The 12489-nt window shown below is 39.8% G+C and overlaps 1 protein-coding gene across 2 annotated transcripts in view; it reads left to right on the plus strand.

The window, feature by feature from the left end:
* acvr1c (activin A receptor type 1C) overlaps positions 1-12489 on the plus strand; it is a 31934-nt gene that overhangs the window by 1719 nt on the left and 17726 nt on the right. The window contains exon 1 of one of the 2 annotated variants that reach the window (XM_008403987.2): positions 10104-10543. The exons of the other annotated variant lie outside the window; for it this stretch is intronic. Within the exon in view, the coding sequence (XP_008402209.1) occupies positions 10474-10543 (70 nt within the window). The 5' untranslated portion in view covers positions 10104-10473. Of the gene's footprint in view, positions 1-10103; positions 10544-12489 lie in introns of those variants that run through there. 2 annotated transcript variants of the gene reach the window in all.

The following is a 12489-nucleotide window of genomic DNA, read 5'->3' on the forward strand; positions in this document are numbered from 1 at the left end:
AAAAATATGCAGCCTCACTTCTGTCAGCCTGTGGCTACAATCCAGTAGCTTGCCATCAGCAGAGTGGGAATAAGTCCTTTGACATAGACATATTCACTCCCTTCAAATACATGAAGTGGCCTGAAATGGGCCATACCGTACAATTTTTTTTTTTAAATGTTGCAAGTTCTATGTCAGTGTTACATGTTTATTGAACTCTTTAATTTAAAAAATGCTTAAAAACAAATGACAAAAAAGGAAAGACTTGGTATTCATCTTTACTATAAAGAGTAAAGAGGCTCTTTACAGTGAAGAGCCTCCTTCTGTTTGATAGAGGAGCCGGCTAGCGCTACGGGGCTTCCCGTCCCCCAACCTCCTTTGCCACGTTCGAATGACCTAGCAGGATGATTTAGTTCCAACCTGAGTCGCCGTCCGGACCCCATCTGGCCTCAGTTTCCGGCCGTAATGGCTTACATAACTGAGGCAGCGGATGAACCCGCGAAGCTGAGGGCGCCTGTCTCCACCAGCTCCGCTCCGCCACCCTCCTCCACCTCTATGCTGTTCTTCCCGGTGTGACAGTCAGCGACCCAGCGTCTTCCCAGAGGACGTCAGCCCGAACCATCCGGACCGGCCAGCCGCAGGGACCGTGGAGAAGGCAAGCTAGGAAATGACTAGCTGGGAGGAATGTGTGTGATAATGTGAAATGTTTTGAAATGAAACAAACATAACGCTGACAACAAAATCCCTGCAGGTTCCAGCTCTGTCAGATCAGCTGATCTCACAGCAGCTTCTTCGCACACATTGGTCTAGATGGACCCAGTGAGGCATAGGMTACATCCTGCTTCACCATTAACCCACTAGCAATAACCTTAAAGAACAAAGCCTATACGAAATAGGACGTTGGTTACGTATTGTAACCCCAGATTCTATGAGTAAAGGGGCAGCCCTTTAAGCTGTGGGCCTCACTGGTTCTTGAATAGCTGAAGAAAAAGGATGTTAGGAAGCCGTTTGTCCGGTCTGGCCGTTATTTATACAGACCGGGGCGGGGCCCACCCAATAGGTGGGCGTGGACTAAGCTTTTTTCTATGCTGCTCTGCATGCGAGGGATAAACCCACTAGTGATAGCCTTAAAGGGTTGCGCCTATACTCRTAGTTCACACTGCAGCCTGAAGTGACCCAATTCCGATTCTTTTGACGTAATGCGACCTGTATCCGATCTTTTGATGGCAGTGTGAACAGCACAGGTCGGATTCTTTTTCAAATGTGACCCATATCTGACACATATCCGATTCAAATGTGACCTAACGTCCAGGTTGCATTCATCCGAACTGAACATCACTGATTCTCAACAAATCTCACTATTCTGCGCCCTGATACGCGAAAGCGGGAAGAAAAACGACAACCATGACGGACTATAATGAGGATTAAGTTGTTAATATGCTGCTCCAGCCGGACAAAAACTTCAAATATGTAAGCTAAGCTCCACTGTTAGCCTCCATGTTTACTTCCGCAAACACTGAGCACTTTTTTATGGCGGTTGGCAGAGCACCGAGAACGCTGACGCTATTGCGCCCTCTACTGCGCATGCGGGACACTTTCAGGTCGTTTGCCCATTCACACTGCAAAACGCATACAGGTCGCTTTTACTGGCAGTGTGAACGGCCCGGCAAAAATATCGGAATTGGATCATTTCAGGCTGCAGTGTGAACGCACCCATAGAATCTGGGGTTACAATACGTAACCAACGTTTTAAATGTTTAACGTTTTACATCGTCATTGTACGTATTCAAACTCATAACGTAATGTAAATAGCGGTTGATTGTGTTTGTCTTTGTGTTAAATGTTGCATTTAACACAAATGTTGCATTGTTGCATTTTTATTATGTCCTCCTTTTTGTTAAAACAAATGCTAAGAAACAATCAAACAAACCAAAAAAACAACTCAACAAAAATGGAAAGGTTGGATTATTCCACCTCTTTCCAGTAATATAGTTTCTTCCTGTTTGTTTCTGTTTTAAGTTGAAAGTTTTACATCATCATTCTATGCTTTAAATGTTATGTAAATAACTGTTAATGTGTTTGTCTTTCATTTAAATGTTGCTGTGTGTTGCAAAATAAGGGAGTAAAGTTTTTTTACATGATTTTGGATCTATACCACCTCTTTAAGGTACGGTATTTTCCGGACTATAAGGCGCACCTAAAAGCCTTAAATTTTCTCAAAAATGAGCGGTGTACGTTTATAATCCGGTGCACCTTATATTTGCAGTGAATTCCAAAATCTGTCCCTGACAAGAGACGTAAAGTGTACAGTACGTACGCTGGCAGCGATGAACCAATCCGAGGACATTACGTAATACGTAAAGTATGTACGCCAGCAGCAATAAACCAATCAGAGAATTGTTGTCCGGGTTCTGCAGCATCTCTGCCAGCATACCTAGGTTGGCCCCATATGGGGAAAAAAGGAGGGCAGACCAGATGGGTCCCATATAGGTTTGTCCGCGGGTTCCACAGTGGCCCCACATGGGTTTTCCCATGTAGGGCCACAGCCCACATGGGCCCTACATGGTGCCCATGTAGTGCCCTACATAAACCATACAAATCCAGTATTACACACACACACAGATATTTTTACACATGCACAAATCTTTTCACACACAAATATTTTTACACACATCGGCGGGCCGCCGGACCCGGCTCCGCCTCCTGCACCGTGGCCGGCCCCCGGACTGTTCACGGCATTCTCCGCCTTGACCGTGTATTTCCCTTTGGACTAAGTTATTCTGTTTCTCTTTTTTTTGGACTCTATCCCTCCTTCCGTTGCCCCTCTGCCCACCCTGATGGGTTGGTTTTTTTGTTGTATTTTGGTTGTTTGGGGCATCTGGTAGCAGCTCTTGACAGGGGGATACTGTTGTGTTCTGTATTTTCTGTGTAGTTATTTTCAAGGTTTTCTGTGTTTAGTCCCGTCTTCCCTGTTTGCTTCCCAGGTGTGTCTCATTCCCTAATTACCCTCCCTGTGTATTTCAGTCCATCTGTTGTCTTTGTCTCTTGTCGGATCGTTGTCGTCGTTCTTGCATCCTGTTAGTCAGTCTCCATTGCCTTAACAGTTGAACTGATAAGTCCTGTGTTGGTTTGCTCTCGTCATCAGTCTTAAGTCTCAGTAGCTACCGGTAATGAGCTGTTTAGTCCTCTGCCTTGCCGCCTGTACTGGCCTGTGTTTGAGCTATTCTCTTCATTAAATCATTCATCATCTTCATCCTGGGTCCTCCCTGCGTTCTCCCTCACCTCACTAAAACACAATTCCTGACATATAGTGTGTGTGTGTCATGATTTTAATCCTTACCGGAGGGCTTGCTGGACAAGGTGTTTATCTTTTCCTTGAGTTTATTGTTAATAGTCAACTGTTCAGTCAAGTTCCTGTAATCTGAGTTATTTTTCTCCAGCTGCATTTTGTGGCTTCTCCAGATGCTTTGGTCCTGAGTCTCTGTTGCAACACGAAGGAAAACAAAATAAATACTCTTTCAGCATGTCCCATCATACAGCAAATATACAAATTTGGGTATTATTTCCTTTATTTAAAAATAATTACTTTGGACTACGAGGTAGATGTTTCCAGCCAGTAGGAGCAAACACACCACACTCATAAAAACACAGGCTCAAAGTACTCCTCTTCACAGACGTTTCGTTGACAAAAGACACTTAAACAAGGAATAAATACCTTAAAACATGTATTTAAAGTAAACTATCAAAACAACGTACTCACGTAGATGTCCACCATGCTTTACCTGTTGTCCTGTTCAAAGTGAACATGTTTAACACATCCAGGCTCCACAGACAGGCTACCTGACGTTGTTTCTGCATAGATATTCCCAACATAGGCTGTTTTTAGAAGCTGCTGTTCTGACTTCACTCTTTTGTTTTACTAATCTCAGATGGGGATGCTTTCCAAAAGAGGCAGAGCACTTGGCATATAAAAAAGGAAGAGTTAAAAATAGGACGTTTAAGGTTTGAATATCTGTTTGTTTTTTGTAAATCTGCTTGAACATATTTTCAATTTTGTGATTGAGAAATAGAAGCTGTTCACATTTTAGTCAGAAGAAATGGTTGTTTTCAATGTGGCTTCCTGTCCTTGTTGGCAAAGGGCAGCTAGTTTCACTCCCAAAAGGTTTCCTGTTGCTTGTTTTCATGTCAAATCAATCTAAACACTTTAAGCACCACAGGAAAATACTACTGATTACTATGCGAAATACTACTCTTCTTGATTTGTTAATCGTTTTGGTAAGGCCTTGGATTCAGACAGTGCGGCTGTGGGCTTCTCGGCCTCTGCCACAAAATCTGGAAGTGGCAGTAGAGGCATATTCCCATATCTGAACTCATTATGGGGCGTTTGAGTTGAAGAGGACTTGGTTTCTTTTGGCAAATGGAGTGACTGCAAAAGTTCTTTGCCGGACAATGGCACTCCCGTACAAAACCTTCTGGTTTTCTCCACCAGGTCGTACGAAAGTATTCCCATTTTTTGTAGAGTCCAGTTGTCAGTGATTGTCTGTACCTTATAGGGTTGTGGTGGTTTGGGTCGCTCAAGATTGTAGAGCCCCAGTCCGACAACAATAAAGTTTCAAACTCTCTGAAAGAAACTCATTGTTAAATTTCTTAAATGTCAAATAATAGTAATAATAATAATAATAGGCGAAGGAAGGATGCTGAATACAAATAACAGAGATCTTACATATATGCATGTATGTACAACACTCTCTGTGACGTCATAGGACAGTTTACTTATCTAGCCACATCCCTGCTTATGTTGCGTAGGCCCAAGGCAGCTGACGTCAGCAAGGTGAATCACATGACAGGCTGAAGCTCGAACGTCATGTCACGTGATTTGGAACGGACTGCAAATAAGAGTAGGAGGCGGAAATGGACCCTCCAATTACAGATGTATTTACGTTTTATTTGTGTGTATGCTCCCAACTAACAACATGGAATTGTTTGTTAATAAAAAATATAATGCCCCTTTTCCACCGGCTCTACTTAAGCAGCCCGGCTCGGCTCTATTTCGGAGTGACAGCTTTTCCAGACTCGGATCTGTAGCAGGGTCGGGGTGTTGCAAATAATTTAAAAGTGTCAGAATTTATTCATAATATAATTCAAAGTGTATTCAGATGTTGGTAAACTGCCCCTGCAAACTGTTCGTGCAGCCTCTGAGTTGTAGGATGTCTCATCAGTGTCACTGACTGACACTGATGCCAGTTGGTGTTTACCTCCAGAGACCTCCACCCATAGACATAATATGAGAATAGACGCCTCATGGACCGTTATTGCCTATTGTCGCTGACGAGATTTAGGGCGGCCATCTTGGAGCGGTTCACCACTCCACTCAGCGTTATGTGTTTAGCAGGCACAATGGTATCAGCGCATTTAATCGATCATAACACGCTTTTTTGTTACTGGAAACCATATTCAAACATCTATCAAAGCTTCATTTATAAACAATTTGATTTTTTAAGTATGTTTTTAATACATAGTTCAGCATTTTTAAATATGCTTAGTGGCTATAACAATAGAATAGGAATGGAATATTCTGATATTGATGTATGATGAGCATATTACAAAGCACACAGCCGTTCATAATTTATTTAATAAATTATTTTGTAATATCAATACATATTTATATAAATATACAAACACAAATAATGATTAATACTGAATAATATATATTGGATACATGTTTGTATATATATGTGTGTGTGTTTTCCAGCCGACAAGTTCTAGTCAGAGAGATTCAGCAGCTGAGATTGAGTCCAAAATCCGATGTGAGATTCATCCGTGCTGCAGTGAATCCGTCTCTCTTTAAAGATATTTCCCGCTTCTTCCTCACATCGTGTCTTTATGAAACCATCCATCCATCCATCCATCCATTTTCTTGCACCCTTTTTCCCTCAGTGGGGTCGGGAGGGGTGCTGGTGCCCATCTCCAGCCAACGTTTCGGGCGAGAGGCGGGGTACACCCTGGACAGGTTGCCAGTCTGTCGCAGGGCAACACAGAGACACACAGGACACACAACCATGCACACACACACTCACACCTAGGGGCAATTTGGAGAGGCCAATTAACCTGACAGTCATGTTTTTGGACTGTGGGAGGAAACCGGAGTACCCGGAGAAAACCCACACATGCACAGGGAGAACATGCAAACTCCATGCAGAAAGACCCCAGGCTGGGAATCGAACCCAGAACCTTCTTGCTGCAAGGCTCTTTATGAAACCTTCAAAACAAAAACGGAAGATTTGGGATGTATCTTACTTTTGACAGAGTGAAAGATTTACATATAAATAAGTCTTTACCACCTGTGTAAAATTTGCTGGTGAATGTCATAACACATATAAGTTTTATAATATATGTTACATTGTTTCATTTCTAATGTAGGCTCTTGTGTCAGATAATCTAAGTCAATGTTAGAGAATAATAATTTTTTTTAGATTTACGGAATCTCAGTTAGCCTTCGTAGCGGGGCTGAACCCGCTACACCAAGCACTGTAGCTAATATTAGCTGGTATCTCGCCGGTGGACATAAATACAGTAAAGTAATATTCTAATCACAAAATATACACAATAATATGTCCATCGCAATTGTGAAATGTTTTCTGTGGAGCCCTCACATCAATAGTCCATCAATCCGAACAACAATATCCCTCAGTGCTGAGGAATCTTCTGCTGTTTTGATTGAGTAAAGTAGGAGGGACTACTGCTCCAAGATGGCTGCCATATTTCCTGCGCCGGAGCAGCCAATGCGGGGACTACTCTTATGTCTATACCTCCACCATTATGGACCAGGGATCACATGAGCTCAATGTGCTGATGAAACATTTATAATAAAAAAAAATGTGGCTGATGTTCTTACAGAGTTGAAGTGCATCTCAGCAAGTTCGTACCATTGCTAAATTATTTTAAGTAACATCCTCTCATCCATTTTTGATTTTTCATTTCCCTTTTCATCTCCATGTCCACTGCATTTGAAATAAACTTAAAGCTATTTCTAAAGAAGCTTTTTAAAATATAAATTTTAAAATGATTTGTGTGTTTTGGCTGTTAACCTTAAATAAATCAAAAACAGTGATTTGAATCAAGTTTAAATAAAAATGGATGCACACCAGTTTTACTTTGTTGGAAAGAAGGAAACATTATTGCAATAAGAAAAACTCATACATTGATTGCTAACCATCTATTCCTGCACAACATGCAAACTTTACTGGCATATTATACATATAGAGAACCACTTTCACAATATTCACCAACAAAGGAAGGTCATTTAAGGTGAGAGTTTTTTCTCACCTTGCAGTTCCGCTGCACTCTACTAGATTTAAAGATGTGTAAGTTTTGGTTAAGGGTTGGGTTTAGGAATAGACTAATAAAGTATTTCTGTGAGGCATAAATGTAGCTACTAAATGAATGTAAATCCATACAAAGTCCTAATATTGGTAGAAATACAAAGTATGAGAAATTAAACAGAAATAAATATTTATTTCCTATCTTCCACTATGATTATGTATCTCCAAGGTGGCTGTGTGGAGAGGAGCGTTAAGCTTGAACAGATTAACGACGATGACAGGCTCTTCTATACCACCACTAATTACCATTCTCATTATTCTCGTTCCGACCGGAAGTGCTAGTGAGCAAATGTCGAGGTCAAGCTGCTGGAGTAGCTCGGCAGTTCGCCATTATAGGCTGGAACTTCTGTCACACTTACACACTTAACACTAACTGCTAAGTCCAGTTAGCAGTTAACCATGCTAACAGCGTAAGTGCAGTAAACATGTCCGAAGAGCCTTTTTTGCTTTATGTCCAGATAAATAAACTTGTTTTAAGTTGAAAGTTTTATATAATCATTCTATGTATTCAAACTTCACTGTAATGTAAACAGCTGTTGATGTGTTTTAAGTGTTACAGGTTCTGTCAATGCGTTTTTGTTATGTCCTCCCTTTATGTAAAAGAAAGCTAAAAAAAACAACAAATACGGAAAATAATTTGTTGTTTTTTATTTGATCTCGATAAAGTGGGTCTGGTGACGTGGGAGAAAACAAATTGTGGCCGCAACTTAATAATGGGAACGAGTATAATGAGAATGGTAATTACTCATTTATTTCATGGGAAAGACTCAATTTTAACAAGTCATGGCCACGATTTTGTTTTCTTTTTTCCTGACTCCACAGATTTCAGATGTATTCAACTTGATCGATAAGAGCTGGCTAAATTTATTGAAAACTTTTCCACATATTTGGGGCTTTTATATATTAGTGTCTGACCTTTTACATTGATTCCCAAACATTCAAATATGGTCAAGAAAATTATTTTACAGGTTAGTGAATTATGAAATATTAGGAAGTTCTAAGCCCCTCTTATGCTTATTGTTCTCATTTAAGAAATTATAATTAGGAGACGCCAATTTGATTAGTACAGATGCTTCATTATTATAAGGTCTCAGCGGTTTGTTGGGAATCTTTAGAAAATTCATCATGAACACATCTCTTAGATCAAAGATCATGTTGTAGGTGATTTTAAAGCAGGGTTAGCCTGTCGGAAGGCTAATAATCACCTTAATCTCTTCTAAAGTATGTTGATTAAAGGAGGTTGAATAAAATTGCAAACCCCACTTTTTTGTAACAGAAAACAAATATAACTCGCAAAATCTTAAATGTACGCCATACAAGAGAACAAACATGGGGGAAAAGTTCTAAGAAAAAAATATAGCGAGGGAGAGGGAATTTGCGATGTCGAATTCTGTGTTTCGGTTCAGTTACAAAACAATATGAAACGGCCACCCGCACACCAACTCTGACATATCATTGGAGCAGGTGTTTAAATGAGCTAAACCACCACATATTAGCTAACAGCAGCGGTAGCTAATCTCTGCTGTTAGCTATTAATAAGGGACTAATATCCCTTATTAATAATCATAAAATAAACATCAAGTCTAAAAACATGAAACTGTGACAGATTGAAAGTTCTGTTCTTTGTGTGGGACATGTTTTGAGAGTTTTTTGGTGTTCAATCGTGACACACAGTGGCACTGTTGTCAGTTGTTATGGCAACGAGTCTTCGTGTAGCCGTCACAGAGAGCGAGAGAGAGGACAAAAAAGCGGCTTTAAGTTCTTCAACGATTTTTCTGCGTTATTTTTTCCTTTTCCGGGTTGAAATGTCTATATCTCCAGGTTTTATTTAGTTGACGGAATTCTTATACTGCGGCGCGTGGCTATGGATAATGAGTGGTGGATAAATGGCACTAATAATTAGTCATTCAATGATAATTTGAAGTCAACACGGAAACACGCCTGTTAATAGCACGCGCTTACCTGACTGTTTAAAGTGCCCATCTAAAATGATTGTTTTTGTTTTGGGAAGAATACCCAGAGTAACATATAGATAGACAGACAGGTGCACCATGCAAAGTGCATGAAAAGAGACTCTTTGCTCAGTATGTAAACCCAGGAGCCGTTCTCTTCAAGGCATCAGCTGTCTTACTGTGAAACTTTCTCTGGACTGAATTCCTCTAATCGATACTCTTCCTATGAATTTAAACAGTAAAACTAAGCATTGATAGTAAACTAACAACAAACGTAGGTATATGAATGTATACGTTATCACGTTATTACAAAGCTGCCATTTGAGTCAAAAGTATAGGAACTATACTATTATGGCAAGCCGTTTTAACATAAATTCGGTTTCGTCTGACTATCCGTAATTAACATTCCAGATATCTAAACATGCATTTTRACTAGACAAAACTACATTTTGTTATCCAGCATGTTAATTTAAAATATCTGCATTTATATTCTGACTAGTAAGAGTAATAATTCAAGATATTTTCAATTACTTTTTGACGAGTCAAAATTCCTTTCAAGACATCTCAAATTATGCCATTTGACGAGACACATAGGTTTTAAGATTGCTCATTTATAATCTTCTCTATTTGTGCAGATGTACAAACAGCCTTTTCAGATCACTCTCGATGTGTTTTAGTTAGAAAATGTCATAATTAAGCCATTAAAATCGTTTAATGATTGCATAACACTCATGTAACTTTTTTCCATCTTTTTTTTAAGACCTCGGCGTTGATGCAGCTTCATTTGATTATATTTACTGTGCACGCAGACTGGAGGTCATTTCCATATTCATCAGGCAGGCAGTGACAGKAGGYGGAGGTGGACCTGCTGCGGTTAAATGGATGTTGCTGCACACTTTCACTCTGCTCCATTCACATGTCTGGATCGGAGGTCTGCGGCGCTAATCCGCCTAAATCCCGGTCAGCAGAGGCGGAGCAAGCAGCGCTTTGCAGTTTCCTCCCAGATCGGTTTCGCTGTGGCGGGTCGCAGAGAGTGCACGGACTTTCCCGTTTAAAAAGAAACAAAACAAAAACACGATGTGTATCCTGGTGTTTTCTGTAGAGTAAGCTGCCTGTGGAGACGGTGCGCTCAGGAAGGGGGAGCAAATGCGCCTCTTGCCATGACTGCTGCCGGGGAGCAGAGCTTTCAGGTGGCGTTGATCTTGTTGTGCGTCGCCCAGCTGACCGCAGGTAGGCTGCTTGTCTCCGTGTGCATGAAACACAGGAATTGTTTTTGTCTTTTCATGTTGTTGTTTATTTTGCTCTATAAAGTTTGGGTTACTACAAATGGGATGATTTTGTAAATGTCAGACGCAATTATACATCATCAATTAAGCGTGTCGGTCTGTGAAGTACTCTTCATACTTGCACACCACTAACCCTAAGCTGTTTTTTTCCCTGTCAGAAAAAGCTTTGAAACTCAAAAAAAACCAAACAAAAAACAAACACTGAATTACACTTTTATAATTAAGCTTTTCGTCAACCTTTCTCCACATAAAACTAGATTTATGTAGCTCCTCAAAGCAATTTTTTTTATTGTCTCTGCCCAGTATTTCATTTGATTGTTCAATCTCCTTTCCCGGTCAGCACAAGTAGCGTGACATATTTTGTACTTGATAAATTGCAATGTCTTCTGGAGAACCTCAACTTTGTTAATGCAAGTGGAAGGCCTGGCTGTTTAAAACTTTTACCTAGTTTTCTGTCACAGATTAAAGCTGATTGTGCAATAGTGCATGATGTCTGTATTAGACCTGAGGGATCTTATTATCCATCACTAAAAACCCAGTCAAAGAAAATAATTAATTAATTTCTGGTCCTTTTTATACTTGTTGATGTGTGATTATGCATTTGTAATAACAAAAATATAACTTACAGTGAAAAATTAAACTTAAATGCAGTTTTTATTGCACAAGCTGACACAAATTGTCAACTCACCCTTTAATTTTAATGCATTTATTCAGTGTAGTGTGACGTTTTATTTTTTTAGACACAGTTACTATTGGCACACCTAGCAATCACTTCAAAACAAATATAAATGAAGCTTTTTTTAATGAAAGATTTTGGAAGTTTATCAGCGTTTCTAAGATCTTCTAAGAGGTTCACAACTTCTTTTTTTTCACATTGTTTCACATGCCATGTTCAATACTCTTCAAAACAGAAAACAGAAGGGAACACGCCATAAAGTCAGAAAACAGCTGCCTGTCTAAACTTGTCCATATTTGCAGTTAGATACATAATGTAAAAAAAAAAAATCGGAGCAGCTTGAACTGTGTCGAGCAAGGCAGCTATCCCGTCTCTGCTTACACTCCTATAAATTGTTATTGCACCGTGCATATTAAGGGCTATGATAGGGTGATTAACAAGGTTAATGATCCAGAAACACAGAAATGGTTTATCAGGCACACAATCAGTCGCCTTCAACATATTGACAGCAGGAGTAGCAATGACTGTGGCACAGACGGTTTTGTTAAAAACTCCCTAACATTGGATGTTACCTAAATTAATAAATGTTAGCTGTGAGATTTTGCCACTGCAGTGAAAGTATGTTTTCCTTGGCTGCCAATAAATGCGACTGGCACTATATTTTGGTTTGGTCAGCTGTTTGAACAAAGCATCAGTGGAGCATTTATTTGAATGTCACCAATTTAATTGATAAGAATAATCTGTAGCTTCAGTCTTCAGTGTGATCTGATGAAAAACATTTGTTGAGCAAGCATCTTAATAGTGTTGCTTCTAATAGAAGCTGCATTAGCAGGTTTTTAAATGACAGATATGATTTTTATAACTTTTCCTTACTTGTCACTAATCTTGTCACTATGACACCGATAAAGAAAAACAACATGAGCTCAAGAGAGCCAAAAATGCAGTTAAAGCCCAAATGCCAACCCACACAAAGTAGTGATAGTAGCAAGGTCTACAAATTCACAAGGTAAAGATTTATATGGCTATTTATGGTTGAGGAGGAAGAAGTCAGGAGAAATATTGTGCTAACAAGGAGACTTAACAAACTGGCACTCTATGGAGAGATTTGAACTGTTCTGTGGCTCACCCAGTCTGCCTGTAATTAACCACAGTAGAGAATAACTGCCTGTTAAAAAAAAAAAAAGAATTTGAAATACTTACATTTTGACAGCATT

Source organism: Poecilia reticulata, linkage group LG2 (assembly GCF_000633615.1).
Source record: "Poecilia reticulata strain Guanapo linkage group LG2, Guppy_female_1.0+MT, whole genome shotgun sequence".
Classification (NCBI taxonomy): Eukaryota; Metazoa; Chordata; class Actinopteri; order Cyprinodontiformes; family Poeciliidae; genus Poecilia; species Poecilia reticulata.